Source organism: Rattus rattus, chromosome 8 (genome assembly GCF_011064425.1).
Source record: "Rattus rattus isolate New Zealand chromosome 8, Rrattus_CSIRO_v1, whole genome shotgun sequence".
NCBI lineage: Eukaryota > Metazoa > Chordata > Mammalia > Rodentia > Muridae > Rattus > Rattus rattus.
In genome coordinates, this window is record NC_046161.1 from 88,074,769 (window position 1) to 88,091,930 (window position 17,162).

Consider the following 17,162-nt stretch of genomic DNA (forward strand, 5'->3'; position numbering starts at 1 on the left):
ACTCCTACTCCCACTTATTAATGTGCCACATAATGACTGTATAAGGAGACACATTGCTAACCTTTAGAGTGTTGACCAACTTATATCAAAGAAGAAATTAACATATAACTTTATTTGTTTATTTATTTTTGAGACAAAGTCTCATTAAGTAGCCTTGACTGGCCTTAAAATTTAGTAATTTTAATTTTTAAATACTGTGTGTGTGCGTATGTGTATGTGTCCGTGTGTGCACATGAGCACACCTGAGCACAGCGCCCGAAGAAGCCGTAAAGGGCATCAGATCTTCCTGGAGCTGGAGTTACAAGCTATTGCCAGCCACCCACTGTGGATGCCAGGAACCAAACTCAGGTCCTCTCTCAGGGTAGTACACGCTCAGGATTGCTTAGCCTCTACTCCACTCCCGGGTTATACGTTCAGTGGCCGTCCTCTCTGTGTGGATTACTGTACAGTAACTTCATGTGGGCAGGGAGGCTGTTTGCTGTTAGATCCTATCATGCAAGTTTTTAGGAAACAGAGCCTCCCACTGAACCTGGAGCTAACAAGTTTGCCTAGACCTCGCTAGCCCATGAGTCCCAGGAATCCTGCTGTTCTGTCTCCAAGATAGAATTACAAATGTGTATCACCATATTTGGCCTTTTAAAATGTGAGTTGTGGGAATCAAACTAAGATTCTCATAATTTTGCAGCAAACATTTTACCAGTTGAGCCCCTTTCTAGTCTACCACACACACTGTGTCTGGCATTAGAACACTAACATCTCTGCTCAGCAGACACTTGGTACATGTGGTTTACGCCTGTGTGTGTCTGTGCTTATGTACATGTTTTAGGGAAGAGTCTGTAGTCTGTGTTTCTATCGGTAGGTTTTGAAGTTTAAGAATGCTTTACGTGGGGGTTGGGGATTTAGCTCAGTGGGGTTGGGGATTTAGCTCAGTGGTAGGCGCTTGCCTAGGAAGCGCAAGGCCCTGGAGTTCGGTCCCCAGCTCCAAAAAAAAAAAAAAAAAAAAAAAAAAAGAATGCTCTACGTGAACACAGTACTGGATACTCTATCTCTCAAACATCTGGATGCTCCACAACTAAGAACCTCCTCAAATGTCTCCTTTGATTTGTACAACAACCCTATGAGGTGAGCAACACTGCTCCTTTTTATGAGGTAAATCAGCAGCAGCAAGAGCATCAATGACTAAATCACAGTCAAAAGCCAATAGCATGATTTTCTTTATTCTTAAAGATTTTCTAAAATAGTAGTTCTGAGACTCTACCCTTGTCTGAAAGAGATTTGGTAAATCCAGTCCTACTTCAAAGCATACTTTAAAACGAAGAAGAAAAGGATAAGGGATTAAGCCACAAAGGAAATCGTAATAGGTCAGGGTCCTGGACAAAATAATACTAAAAAAAAAAAAGACTATTTGGAAGCAAAAGCCAAGCCAAACCATAATAAAAAGCTACCACTTACTTAATAAATTAATATGCTACACATAGCAGATTTTTTTAAACAAATGCCATGTTATTTTACTTAAATTTCACGATAAATCTTTCGAGTGATAACAAAGTCCTAACAGAAAGCCTGCCACAGTGACAGGCTTTACATGGGATGAGACTGTCACCTTGGACATCTTCAAGGCGGCAGTGAGTAATACAAACTGAGCAGGTGGATGAAAGGGGAAGGATAGAGGATGGAGTCCAACAGAGAACCTAAAGGGAGGCTACGGAGTTCTAACTTAGACCACAAGGGTCACTACAGTTTGTTATGTGGTCCACTTCAAGAAAATTACTCTGACAAAGGTTGTGACTGAGGAAATGGAAAGGAAAGAGATGAAAGGAAAAATGGAAGAGAAACTACAGCGACAGAATTCACAGAATGTGGAATAAACTGGCCTAAGTGACACAAAGTGTGATGTCTTCAGAAATGTCAATCTAAACAGAAGCTTTTAGCTTTTACACAGCTAGAAGATATGACAGTATGTAAACATGCCCATATCTTCACACTAACAAAAAACAAAGAAGGATCAAACATACTTAAAAATATACTGTGGGAGCAAGAGAGATGGCTCAGCAGGTAAAAGCACTTGCTGCTATTGCAGAGAACCTGAGTTTGGTTCCTAACAGCCAGGTGATGGCTCACAACCATCCGTAACTGCAAGTCTAGGGGATCTGGTGCTCTCTGAGGGTATGAGGTACACACGTAGGGCATGAGGTACACATGTAGTGCATATGCATACACGCAAAGCTCTCATACACTCACATAAAAAAAATAAACCTTTAAAAAATTTAAAAATTTGAAAATATAGACTCGGGTTGATAAGCTTAGATAAAATTAAAATGCTATCTAATTATACATCAGACAATCCTAGCTATATGATAATATATAATAAAGTTTTCAAAATTTTCTTCTAATTTTAATTTCAACTTCTACAACAGGGCAATTCTAAAACCAGTGGTACTGACAATGCAGCAAGTTAAATGAATGCATTTGAAGACACACATCTGAGTTTCAGTATGTTTGTACTTTAGACTGTTATGTCCTTAGTTTCAACTTCCTGTGTACAAGAGGTAATACTTAGGACTGTTGTGAACATTAACTGTGGTAACGCATTTGGCACAATATCTAAAACAAAGTAAGTACTTAGTAAATCAAAACAAAAACTAGTATTCTTGCTGGGCTAGAGGTCCTTAAAGATTAATATCTACATAGAATTCCCTTATCCAGGCTACTAAGTCCTGATCACAGATAATGCATAATGACTGCTGCACTTACTCATTCTGTGACCATGCTAATCGCCTCTGACTGAAGCTTGGTCTAGAACAAGAAGTTAGGAAACTCTTGTACATGAAAAGGCTAGTTTCACAAGGTATTGCCAGGAAGTGTCCATAGGTTATAGAAGTATGTTAGCAAGTGCAGGAAGGATCTTCCTGTGGTTTGCCTTGCTCAGTTCTGGTACCAGTTTTGAATGCATGCTGGTTTCTAAGGTCCCTACAGGCAGGCCCCTGTGCACCGTGAGAAAGCAATCAGAGATTATGGTGTCATCTCTGAGGTGGGCCATTGGTCCCCACAGCTACATGATGCTTAGCAAGGCTCATAAAGCAACTGAAGAGCCTGGAATGGCAGGTGAACAAACAGAAAGCTAAAAGACAGATGCTGGTGGTGGCTGGGGCCTCACGGGCAGGCCACATGGCCATGGCTGTTATCTTTGGTAATGGAACTCTTTATCAGATACTTTTTAAAAGTAAAAAGGTAGCACCTGATAGCAAAGAAGATACACATACCCCACGAGTTTATGAAAGGTGTGTACATATTGGGGGAACTACTCAAAAACAAGATAGTGCGTTGAAGAGTAGAGAGATCAGTGTGTGGTGGCACACACCTGCAGTTCTAGCTCTCTCTCACTAGACTGAGGGCTTGAGGCCAGCCAGAACTACATAGTGAGATCTCGTGTCAAAAAAAGGAAGTAGAGGAAGAAAGGAACAAAGGAAGAAAGGAAGGGGGAAGGAAAGGAGGAAGGGGAGAGGGAGAGGAAGGGAGGGAGGAGGTGAAACAGAAAAACCTACAAAAGCAGTGTTAGGAAAACAAAAGAATATTTTTACAAATCCCTAGACTCATTTTTACTGCGTTTGACAACAATCTAACTTTACTCACTATTCATTTCAGTAGGCCACTGTTAATTTAGAGGAGTCGCCACATCCTGACAACAGAAATGAATTCATGCCAACACCTACTAGAGAGCAGCCTGGTGTAGGGAACGGCCGTGAGCCTTGTCAACAAGCCTGCTGAAACCTGGTGTTGCTACAGAGCCTCTCAGCTGCTCCTTCTTTAAGAACAACCTCCTCCAATGAAACGAAGCAATGAAACACTAAGCAAAGTACGTAGCCTAGTACCTGGGAAGCAGCAAACATTCAATATCACTGCTTCACTTCCCCATATGTAATTTTATGAGCAAATTTTATATAAATAAGACTGTCCAAATATACAGGTTCAAAACGATTCAGGACCTTTATATAACATTCCTCTGCAAGTATTAACTTTTTGAAAAGTCAACATTCTTAGCATAAGCAACTGATCAAACAGGTAAAGTATACAGGAATCCATTGAATTTTTCTAAGATTCACTTTCTTTAACCTCAAAATAAAATTATGGGGCTAACATATATATGTGTTCTTCTCTTGAAGAAGACCTACGTTCAGTTCCCAGAATCCAAGCAGGGTAGCTCACGACCACCTCCATCTCCCCTAGCTTCTATGGGTACTTGCACTCACATGTACAGGATTACAGAGAAATCCTTAAAATTGCCCAGAAGACATAAAAGGAGGGCTGGGGAGACAATGCAGTAGGCACAGGCACTTGCTGCTAATTGCGACGACACAGTGGACCTGGAAGAAGAGAATCAACTCCTACAAGTTGTCCTCTGCACACACCTCCCCACACAATCAATACATTTATACACAAACTAATAAGGAGAATTGAAAACAGGGGCTGGAGAGATGGCTCAGCGGTTAAGAGCACTGACTGTTCTTCTGGAGGTCCTAAGTTCAAATCCCAGCAACCACATGGTGGCTCACAACCATCTGTAATGAGATCTGATGCCCTCTTCTGGTGTGTCTGAAGACAGCTACAGTGTACTTATATATAATAAATAAATCTTAAAATAAAAAAAGAAATTGAAAACAGAAAATTTGATATTATTCAGTTCAATGTATTCTTAAAATGTTACTAAATCTGATTTTGGATATAGTATTCAATCAAAAGTTAAATTGAGTCTCACAATGTCTAACACTATCAGATTCATTTGTACAAATGGAAAATTTTGATATCTCAAATACATGCTATACTGCCTATTGAAAATCAAGTTATTACAGAGAAGACTAATTCCTACTGCCCATCATTGAAAAAAAAATCAATATACATCTTCCCAGACATTTTAAAATAAAATTTATCTATTAATTTATAGGGAAAAAAACCACTGTTCCAAAAGTTTAAAAGCATACATTAAGGGGCTGAGTTGTAGCTCGGTGATAGGAAACTTAATAAGCATTTGTGATGTCCCAGGCTTGATCCTCGGGCATCATAAAAACAGATTAAAGGGATGGATGGATGGACGGACGGACAGATAGATGGATGACAGACAATAAATATATGTATTACTCAACAATTTGCTTTTATTCACTCAATAATACATCTTGGGGTCATTCTAATATAGATGTATTTTATTCTGTTTCACTGCTTTAGAATGTATTTATGGACAAACCACTCTAACCACTTTCCTGTTACTAGAAGTTCAGTCGTGCCTTTTAAACAAACAAACAAACAAACAAGGTCAACACAAAATATCTTTGCCTGTAGGATGATATGGCAGAAGTAAAAAACATAAAAAAAAAATCTAGATTTTAATAGAGACTACCAAAATGGTTTTATAATATAAAATCACAATGAAAGTACAAACAGTATCTGTTTTCTTAAGTATTTATCAAATACTGAAATATGCAAGGTTTCCTTTTTTTTTTTTTAGGTGTTGAGGTATTTACACTTTTATTTCTCTGATTCATTTCCGTTCAATATCACCAGCATTTTCATATGTTTACTCGGTAATTTATTTTCTTCTGTGGAGTGCCTCTCCATATATTTTTCTATTGGCCTCTTTAATTTAAAGAATCTCAGACATGGTGGTGCACACCTGTAATCCCAGCACACTCAGGGACTGCAGAAGTCAAGTGTATCATCACAAATACAAGGTCAGCCTGGGCTACATAGTAATAGCTCACATTTAAAATAACACACAGCAGCCAGGCAGTGGTGGTGGTAACCATACCTTTAATCCCAGCACTTGGGAGGCAGAGACAGGTGGATATCTGAGTTCAAGGCCAGCCTGGTCCACAGACTGAGTTCCAGGGCAGTCAGAGCTACCCAGAGAAACCCTCCCTCTAAAAACATATATGTGTGCATGCATGCATGCGTGCATGCGTAGATGCGTAGGTACATACATACATACATACATACATACATACATACATACATGGCCTACAGCTTGGCTGCAGATACAGTTTGATGGTAGAGTGCAAACAAGACCCTGAATTTTCTCCCCAGTACCACACATCCACACTCACAACCATACCCTATACATACACATGGTAAACAGGGCTATTTACTGTGGCAATGTTTGTTACTGCAAAGACAAGAGACAACTTATAGGTAACTGGTGACCTAAAGCAATACATTTAGATGAGATGAGAAATTATACGAATGATGAACATATTAGTTTTAAGTGAGGATGCGAAAAATCTTTAAGTTCTATTTAAAAAGATGCAGAACACTATTTACCTTCTATTTCTCTGGAGTGGAGAATCTACAATCCACAAGTATATATGCCTGAACTACCTCTAAAAAGATACAAACTGAGCTGGTGGACCGTCCACACGATGATTGTGAAGTCTGGGTATCAGAACTTTGTAAGCACACAGATGGACTGTGGAGTCTGACACAAATGAGGAAACGTCTAGATGAGTCTCCACAGAGCTCACAGCACCGCTCATCCTAATCTCCGCACGAAGTTCTTAGCAGGGGCAGAGACGCATGTGACACTTGGGTTCCTTAGTCTTCACACACACATGACCAGGACAAGAGTGCTATGTTTTCCCTTCCAGTTCTAAAACTTTCTAATTCTCTACACAGACAGTGAGTGAAAAATACTGCTCAATGTAGATTTGAGAGTAAAGCATTGGATTGGTATGCCCTGACACTCAAATATGTATTACATACTACTGAGTTAACTACTAGCCATAGACAATGTTTAGGATTCAAACAACCTTAATAAATACAAAACAGGTCTATTAGACAAATTCAAGTGTTAAAGCGAAGGCCTCTTATCTTAAAACAAATGGTACACTTCATAAAGCAGCTATGAAGTAACTAGAGGGGTATTTGTTGAAAGACACCTCCAAATCCTCATGTTTATAGTAAAGAAGCAGGGGCACCTTAGTCTGCACAGTCTGTAATTAATATCACTATTAGAAACCAACTTTCTTTTTATTTTTGGATTGGGGGTGGCAATCAAGACTCTGTTTCTCTGTGTAATCCTGGCTGTACTAGAACTTAATTGTAGACCAGGCTGCCCATGAACTCTGACATCTGCCAGCCTCTGCCTCCAAGTGCTGGGATTAAAGGCCTATGTAAGCGCCGCCTGGCTCATATTTGATATAATCTTATAATGGGCTATTTGGGGGTAGGGGGAGAGATCAGTCAGTAAGGTGGTTACCTCGAACATGAGGACCTGAGTTTAATCCCCAGAACCCAGGCAAAAATGCTGGGTATGAAGGGTCATGCAAGCAATCCAGCACAGAGATGGTAGAGACAAAGGGATCCGTGGAGTTTGTTGGCTGGCCAGTCTAGAACACAAGCCACAGAGAGGTGAACAGTGTTCCTGAGGACAACGTCTGAGATTATCCTCTGGCATCTACATGCACAAATATACATGCATGTGTACCTGCTCATGCACACGTGTCATAAAAGTTTAACATACAGAAAATGTTCCTTATTTAACAACAATACGTGACTATACAACAAACTTTGTTACCAGTTCTTAAAAGGGCATAAAATATATTGGGCAAAACATACAATCTGATATTATCGGTAATTTCTCAAAGCGCATTAACAAGGAAATAGGATTCGGGTTTACAATTAAAGGATTAAAATGATGGTTTTATTCTACCTACACTACTTCCACAGTCACTTCAGGACTGTTCAGAGTTCTCAGTTATAAAACACTCTATGAGCTCCCTGAGGATGAATCCTGTCCTCCACAGAGCAAAAGACCAGCTGAATGCTCTGTGAACGTCGCAAAGATTCCCTTTCCCCCTGTTTCTATCCATCTCAAAGATGGATTCTTCCCCCATCCTCAATAACTTGTCTCACTTCAAATTTCCGACAATAATGAAGCATTAGCTCAAGTAAACCTTTTTAAATCCCTCTACTAAGTATTCATCACTTCATTTAAAAAATCTGATAATAATAAATTATTAGCATGAATAATCCCTTTTAAATCTCTTCCTCTCAACTCTTGGGTAGTCAATAAAATGTCTTGATTTAAATCTTATTACCGAAACACTTAAACCTGCCATGTCAAATAAAAACACTTCTGGGTAAAGTATGAGTTTAATATTTTCTTTTCCAAGCTCCAGGACCAATTAGTAACAAAACTCATGAACATAGTCAGGCAACAATTAATATTCTAATTAATAAGCCAGCATTTAAAAAAAGTAATCCTTTCCTAAGAAGGCAACTTTGGCCTCAGTTCAAAGCTAAGATTAGTGGACATTATAATGTTCCAAGAAAAAGAATGAAGAACTTCCTAAGAGACCCGTAAGTTTGCCTTAGTAAAGCAAACGCTGCTAATCTGTTCAGCGATGTGGGAATCCTTTCTTATCCAGATACCCAGTACTCGGAAAGTATCCTCAGTATAACACTGAGACATAGGGTATTTTCTAAAGACATGCCCTGATCTACTGAGACTGTTAAACAAACAAACAAACACCACCATCACCAACAAATAATAAAAACAAGAATGAATTCTAAAATTAATATAACAGGGGACCTATACAAATGATTTTTATAATAAGAAAATGGTCATAAATCATGATTTGTTTTTAAGCATCAAAACCATATGGCTAGAAAATGAGGGTAAATTTGGCTCAGAGAAGACTTGGATCACAAGGAGCAAGCTTTGGAAGGATATGTGGCTCTCTGACATAAAAGGGGGAGGGGGACACAATCTCAGGCAGAGGAAACAGCAGGAGCGAAGCGTCTGGTGACAGAGCACTAGTCCACTCTGAAGACGAGAAAGATGAAAACCACCACAAGCTCAAGGGCAACTGAGCTGCTCCAGTCACAGGGACATTGCCTAACAAAGAATAAAGCAGAACGCAGGCTTGCACACCAGGAAATGCTAGTGCATGCTGGACAGGAGCATCAGATAAGGTTTATCTCCTACTTCACTGCTTCCTAAGAGATGGCCCATGGCTGACCCAGATTTTTTTAGGGGACTGGGGGTGGAGGCACTGACTACACTAGGTCCCTAAGCCTAACCTATCTCCTTTGTCAAACAACCCTAAGTCATGCTTGGTCTGAGAATATCAAAATCCTAAGTGAGCTCTTGGGTCACATTATTGTCTCACAGATCTCACTGAACAATCTATCAAACACTTCCCCCAAATCTTCCCAAGCTGGTACCTTTATAATAAGGCAGTGTAGACCCTTTCAAAATGATTACAATTGACTTAGTTAGACAAAGGCAAACTGAACAAAATGGTAGCCAAGAAGGAGGTCACATCCAGCCTGAAGATATACATGAAGAAGAAAGTCTGAAACTTTTCATCTGAGTATAGGGGTGATGGGGGTATACACACAGACTACCTTTAGGTATGCTACTTACATCAAAGTAGTTCACACCAAAAACACTCCTAATGTTGTTTACTAAAGGCTCAGATGACAATTCTAAGCTATCTATCAACTTTGCATCTTGAATACAGGTAAGGAGGTAAGGTAGGATGTCCTAAGAAACAGGGCATTGATCAGTCTGCAGCCCAAAATACTACCTGCAATATTAGATTTCCTTAAACTGGTTGTGTGAAAATAGCCATAAGATGCTCATGCGGCGTGCGTGCTCGCTCTCTCTCTCTCTCTCTCTCTCTCTCTCTCTCTCTCTCTCTCTCTCTCTCTCTCTCTCTCTGTGTGTGTGTGTGTGTGTACTGTCTATGTGCACATGTGCATGCCCATGGGTGTGGGTGCCTAATACCAACACCTGATGTTTTGATCTCCCCCCACCCCCTCCACCTTTATTATTTGAGACAAGGTTTCTCTATGAACCAGAAGCTCTACTCAACCAGGCTGGCCCAGTCACTGAGTTCCGGGGATCTGCCTATCCACATTCTCCCCTAGTGCTGGGGTTAAAGGAATGTGTTGGGACCGCACCTCCCCCACCCATGCCTTTTTACACGGGTTCTGGTGATCTGAAGGCAGGTCCTCATGCCTGCTTAGCAGGCACTTTACCAGCTGAGCCATCTCCCCACCCTGCAGTTCTCTGATCTGTCACCTTGATACTATATATACCTTGTGAAATCCATGGGACACGAACACACTAGAAACGAAACACTGAAGAAGGGTGTGACCATTATCTACCTCTAGAACTTCAGTAATATACACACCAATCTATCCCCACTTTTCTCAGGGAGGATTTGGACAATCCTACCCGAGAACGTCTCCTCCTCTCAAGTGGACTGTTCAGCTGCCTGTGGATCTCTAACTGCAGATGGAGGCCCCCAAAGAGCAGTTCTGAATTTGGTGGTACATCTCCAGGCACACCTACGGGCAACTATCAAGTTCTCCCCAGGGTGTCTCAGTATGGTAAAAAAGGAATGGTGACGTCAGCATCCCCCCCCCAACTGCCATCAGTCCATTTCTGTGACTTCAGCACCTGCTAATGTTTCTGCCACTTCTCAGCCCTCACCTTACAAAGCCCACGTGTCAGTTTCAGGAAACATCAGAGCATCTCCTTACAAGGATCCCAGGGCTCAGCCAGCCTTGATTACACCAGCTAAAAGAAGGGCCGAGAAATTGGTAGTGGTGATGGTGGGGTGGGTATTCTCAATTTATAGATGCTTCCTTGTCAGTCAGTCACATGACCTGAGCTGTAAGATGAGCAACCAGAAAATAGACTGTCTAGGGTAGAAACAAGTGTAATAACACTTTAGCCCTGGTTAAACTAAAAATATTCCCAGGAAATTAATGGTTGATTTCTGGGCAGCGGGACTGCCTAAACCACAGAAACCAAGTTGTGTTTTTGTAATCTGCAGACCCGAATTTCACTTGGAGTGATATTTTGACCAAACGGTTCACAGACCCTTTGCTATGGATCCAGTCCAAAGCAGAAGGTAAGGAACTAGAAACAGCTCAACCCTAGATCTCTACTCCAACAGTGTACGCTGTCATCCCACAACACAATCCACATCTACAAATCAGCAGGGCTTCAACAGTGTCCAGTATCAATTCACAGATAAACATAAAGTAGTAAAAATCTGGAAAACCAGATTAGTAGGGGGAGAAATTTTAGTTCATTTGGCTTTCCCCAAACAATACGTACATGCAAATATTAAGTGTAAGAAAGCTAAATTGTGAAAAGTTTACACCCTAAGAAAGTAACTTAAGAGACTGGGAACTTAAGACTCACGAAACATCTATTGCTCTGGTGTGATTTCTCAGGTTTTAACACTTAAAAATGTCTGAATTCCCAGGACAACATCAGGGAATTTAAAAGTAACATTTAACATGCTGGCTCCTGGGGTTTTAATAGAATTCCAAATCCTTGAAGGGGGGGGGAGTAACATCAAGAACTGAAGTGGGAGAATCCAAAAGAAGCTAATAGCATCCATATTTAAGAAGGAAAGTTTATATTCTGTTGAATAAAGAGCAGTATCAGCCATTCGAACACAACAGAATTTTCAACATATAAAATATAAAATATCTGTTACTGTCAGGGATTATTTGGTAGACTGATTCCATTCTGAGGATAAAATAATCTGAATTGAAAAAAAGGTTTTTAACAAAAGTTAACAATAAACTCTACAGATTCGCCTGCCATACAGCGAAAAGGGGTGGTCGTCTAAATAAGTTGGGGGGGGGGATAAATCTAATACCAAACGATCGTTTTAAAGACTAAGGATAGGAATGACAATCAAAGCGGCCTGTCTCTGAGTAAGATTCTGTACTCATCAGTATGGCTCTCACAAGAGTAACAAATGCACGCGAAAGAATTAAGTGGGTTAAGTGAGGACTGGATGACTGTGTTTTGAGACCTGCTCACAGGAAGCCACTACATCCTGCCCGAAGTCCCCGTCAGTCACGCCGTCTCTCGATTCAAGTCCCCGCCGCAGCAAGGTGGGGCGGGCACAGGTGTCCGGCCCGAGCCTCTCGGGAGCCCCGCTCGCCCGCGCGTCCCGCCGGGCCTCGCCCACCCGAGCCCCCGCCGCCCGCACCCGCATCCCCCTGAGCCAGCCTCAACTTTACACCGGCTGAGGAGCCCCAGGGAGCTCACACCCCCTCCTCAGCCCGCCGCCCAGCCCGGCCCGGCCCCGCCCCGCCCCAGCCGGCCTCCCTCCTCCTGCCGCGCCTCCCTTGTAATTACCACGGGGCTCCCACCTCGGGCCGCTCCGGTCCTCCGCGGCCGCCCGCAGGCCTGCGTCGGAGGGAGGCCGGAAACTCCGCGCGCCCCCGGCCGCGCCCCGGGCTCCCGCGTCCAGGCCGCGCTCCAGGCAGCGCCCCTCACGCCGGTGCGCGCGTGCAGGTCCCCACCCCGCTCGCACCGAGGGGAGCCCCGACCCGCGCCGGGCAGCCGGTCGACGCGGCGCCTCCCCCAACACACCCCCATCCAGTCCCACCAGTCCGGGGCGGCCGCCAGTGCCGCCACCCCCGCGCTTGCCCGCCGCCCACCCTCCGCCGCGCCGCCCCGGGATCCCCTCAGCCCCGGCCCCGCTTACAGATCCTGCCGCGCAGGCTCTGCAGCACTCGGACCTCACGACTGTCCTCGTCTCCCGTCTCGGGTTCTGCGGTGCCCGGGACGGCCGGCGCCTCGGTTGAAGCCGCCGCAGCAGGCGCTGCCGCCGCCATGGTGCCGCCCGGCCCCTACCGCAGCCCTACCGCCTGCGTAGCCCGTCAAGGCGGAGCCGGAGCGAGGCCCAGGCCGGATCGAGCCTCGCTCTAGCCCCGCCTCGGCCTCGGGCTGGCTCGCCACGCCCCTCGCGCCGTGCCCGCCCTGCATCCGCCTCGCCCAACCTCCCCGCGACCGGTCTCTGGCTCTCCTCCCTGGGCAAGTCGAGAAAGCCACTCTGAAACCCCCACAGGAGGAAAAACCTGGCCCTACTGTGATTCCCCAGAACCCTGGGTATTGAACGTTCCCCACAGACGGACCTTCAGGTTCCCTAATGCTCAAGGAAAATAGGAGTCCCCAGTCAGAACGACTCCAGGTTCAAAGGAAAGTTTGGCATTTTGGCAAACACTAAGAGATGTATTAGACTCTTCCAACAGTGTTTAGATGCTCCCTCACGTGGTGACAAACCACTCCCGCAACCTTTGCTCTGGGAACATTGCTCCGCAAAAGTTGGGTCAAGAAAAAGGACCACAGACACTGTCCAATCCTGTCTGAGATCCAGAGGAATTCTGAACTTATCACCAGTTGTGTATTTCAGAGTTAGAACGGTGGTGACCTGTTTCCCACTCCCAGAAGTAGGCTTTTTAGAAAGTAGATTGGCCCTGGGAAGTTTGTAAATCTTCAACTAGTCGTTGCCACTATCTTAAGGGAACTATTTACAGTGAGTAAACTGTGTGAATAATACCCTGGTATGTGATGAGAGGGATGATTTCCTGGTCCTGAGGTTAACTGCACTGCCCTAAGAAGGAAGAGACTGATTCAGTAGAGCGGGGTTGTTCTTTGCCAGGTATCTACTGGAGTCGGCCAGTCAAGCAATGTTTTTTAAGGGTCAGACATATAGGGATGGCCTTGGGGCAAAAGACAGTGCAAAAGGTGTCCGAACCTTGAACGCCGGGGTCTGGAAGGGCCCGGGTCTGGAAGGGCACACAGATAGAGGCAAGGTGTGAAAACAGGGAGTAAAGAAGAAGACTTCCTGGGAAAGAACCCTTCCTGGGACGAGTGAACCAAGACAAGCAAGCCCACACACCACTTATGCAAAGGCGTATCAGACAGACAGTGACCTAAGCTTGCTAGGTGTCCTAGGCTACAGAACAATACTTCTAATCCAGCTTGTGATGTATGATGATGATGATGCCCCTCTTCCTGTACGATGCAGCCTTAGAGAGAGTGAGCATACCTCCTCTTGCAGGCATTTTGTGGTCGTTTCAAGCAATAAGTCCAATTTATTTCCCTTTCTTCCCAAATCAAAGCCCACACCACGGGCGGGAGACTGGCTTTTTCTATTTTAAAACTTTTAATGCTTTACTAGTATGTCTTACTTACACACTGTCATGGTGTGATGCTGTTTTCACACACGTGTATAATGTATTTACCGTATTCACCGGGTCAATACCCTCTTCATCACCTTCCACTTCCTCTGCATTCTTCCCTTTCTTCCCAGCTAGCTTTCTTCCACTGGAAAGTCATGGATGATTGTTGGGAGTTGGTTCTCCTTCCACCGTGGGTTTCCTAGGGATTAACTCAGCTGTCTGGTTTGGTATTAAGAACCTTTAATCACTGAGTCATCACACCAGTAAGACTTTTTTTTTTTTTTAGTTTAACAAGTTTTTGAGAGTTGTTTCCAGAAGCATAGGCGAGAGATTAATTTCAGAAGCATAGGAAACTTATCAATGACTGCACCACTGAAGAAAATGTCTCTTCCAGCAACCATTAACTGCCTCAAATTCTTGTAAGTCCCTCCCCATCCTACAACGGGATGTTGATGGCCCAGTCTTGCACAGATCTTGTGCAGCACAGACAACCACAGCTGCTATCAGGTAAAGAGTATAACAGCTCGAGAGATGGCTGAGGGGTTTAGAGCACTTACACTTCTTACAGAGGAGATCCCAGCACCCAAGTGGTGGCTCACAATGATGTGTAACTCTAGTTCCAGGGATACTAAGTACCCAAATGGTATACATACGTGCATGTAAACACTCAGACACATAAGAGTAGAAATATCTTTGTAAAAAGAATGTGACGGCCATGTCATCTCATGTCATACCAAGAAAATTCCACAACACGCCACTTCTATCCTCTGACTCTTATGGTCTTTCTGCTGTCTTTTCCTCAGCGTTTCCTGAGCCTCAGAGGGGGTGACAGGCAGGTCTTATTTAAGGCTGAGCACCCAGCAGTTCCTTATTCTTGGTGACTAGTTATGAGTCTCTGCATTTAATACTGCCCACGAGGGGGAGGGGGACTTCTCTAAGCAAACACGACATCCTCACCAATCCATGTGCACAAGCACCATTATTGGAAAGCAATGTTTGGTGCACATATCCATTTAGCAGAACAACATCTGTTCCTTCCCTACTAGGGCTATGACTTCCCCAGCCATAGGCTTTTAAACAGGTTTATAGTACCAGACGTGAATTCCCTCTTAAGGAGCAGGCTTCCATTACAGTCAGGAAGTCGTTGGTAACCCCCATAGCAGACTTCCCACTGGTGCATCAGTAGGTACCCTTTGCCTGCAAGTAGGGACGTCAGCTGAGTAAGACTACTGGTGACAATCCTCTACCAGCAGCCTGCATAGCACCTTCTGGCACTATGAGGGGTGAGCTGGCTGGGGTTGGGGGAAAACTTCCCTCTGTGTCATCTTGATTTCTGTATGTCCCGTGGCCTCTTCAGCACATGTCTCTTCAGCTTCACAAGTCTAGTTCTGGTGGGCAACCAAACACAGTGGTGGTTGCCTATATCATTCGGGAACATGATGGACCTGTCTGAGCAACAACAGCTCCTAGGGAGATGGCCCACTCCCAGCATGGGGTTTGCATTTGCTGACCTATGGCTTCTCAGAGCAAGTTTTATCTACATAGACATTTTTATTTAATTCAATATTTTAATTATCATATCAAGTATCTGGTTTGCTTGTGGCTTTTTCGTAATCCTTACTTTCTGTTGGCCCTTCCCTCCTCCACTCTCCCTCATCTAGAGACTAATTTTTCTATCCCTTCTCTTCACAGTGCCTCCGGTTGTCACATCCCCGTGATGGACAGAACCTCTTTTCCTCTCTCTCCTCCTTTCCATTCCATCATGGCACTTCTTTAAAGACAAAAACAAGGCCTCATCTGAAGAGTGTCCATAGTTCAAATTTTTTCCAAGACATGAAGTTTTAGATCATATATGGAACCTGATCCTTTTACAGCTGTGACGTTTGAGAGCGACATTCAAACTTTGTAAAAGGACTTTCTCCCCCTTGGGGTTGGAGAGATGGCTCTGTGGTTAAACTGGCTCTTCCTGAGTTCAATTCCTAGCACCCACATGGCTGCTCTTAGCCAGCTATGATAGAATTGATGCCCTCTGCTGATGTACAGACATGCAAAGTACCCACATACATATGATACATAATAAATAAATCTTTAAAAATGTATTCTCTGATAACTTCACATGCACACACATACACACACTCACACACACATTCACACACACACACACACATATATACACACACATTCACACACACATATACACATAAACACACACACACATCACACACACACACACACACATGCACACACACACGCTCACACACACTCACTCACACACACATACACACACCACACACACATGCACACACACTCACACACACATGCACACACTCATGCACACATGCACACACTCACCTACACACATATACACACACACATTCACACACACACCACACACTCATACACACACATGCACACACACACATGCACACACACTCACACACACATACACACACTCACACACACTCACACACACATATACACACTCACACACACACTCACTCACTGTATTTTGATCCTATTCACCCCCTTATCCCTCTCCCACGCCTACTGAGACTCTTCCTTTTCCCCCCAAAAGTCCTCATCCTTGTGTGTGTATAGAGGGAGAATTGTCTGTGACTGTGTATGTGTTTGTGCACACGCACAAGTGCCCAGGCGTACCACAGAGTCTAATTAGGGCTGTGGATCAAGGCTTATTTATTAGAGCAATTTAGCAGTGGCTGCACTCCTGAAGAAAATGATCCCCCTTACCCCAGCAGCCATTCATTAACTGCCTATATAGCTCCTCAGAGAGGGGAGGGTGCTTGTGAGCCCCTCCCCCATCGGTGCTGGAATGTTGACCTGGTTATTCTTGTGTAGGTAAGCACAGCTGCTTGGAGTTCACGAGCACAAAGGCCGTGTCACATCCAGAAGGCCGAATTTCATAGCTCTCCTCCCCGTCCTCGGGCTCTTACGGTCTTCCTGCCCATCCTCCTCGACGTTCTCTGGACCTCAGAGATGGTTGGTATGGATGCCTCATCTGGGGCTGAACATTCCTCAGTCCAGATAGGGAGGCTTCCGACTAATGTCTAAGAGCAGCGCTAACCTATGGGTTTAAACGTCTACGTGTGCTTCTCTGATGCAGAATGGAAAGGTTACACAGGTTCCTCCTTCTCTGAAGGATTATCATT

At 44.0% G+C, this 17,162-nt stretch overlaps 1 protein-coding gene across 1 annotated transcript in view; it reads right to left on the bottom strand.

The window, feature by feature from the left end:
* Rasa2 (RAS p21 protein activator 2) overlaps nt 1-12,713 on the bottom strand; it is a 100,089-nt gene extending 87,376 nt beyond the window's left edge. Inside the window, exon 1 of the mRNA XM_032910008.1 lies at nt 12,516-12,713. Coding sequence (XP_032765899.1) covers nt 12,516-12,645 — 130 coding nt within the window. The 5' untranslated portion in view covers nt 12,646-12,713. The remainder of the gene's footprint in view (nt 1-12,515) is intronic.
* Nucleotides 12,714-17,162: the final 4,449 nt, after the last annotated feature.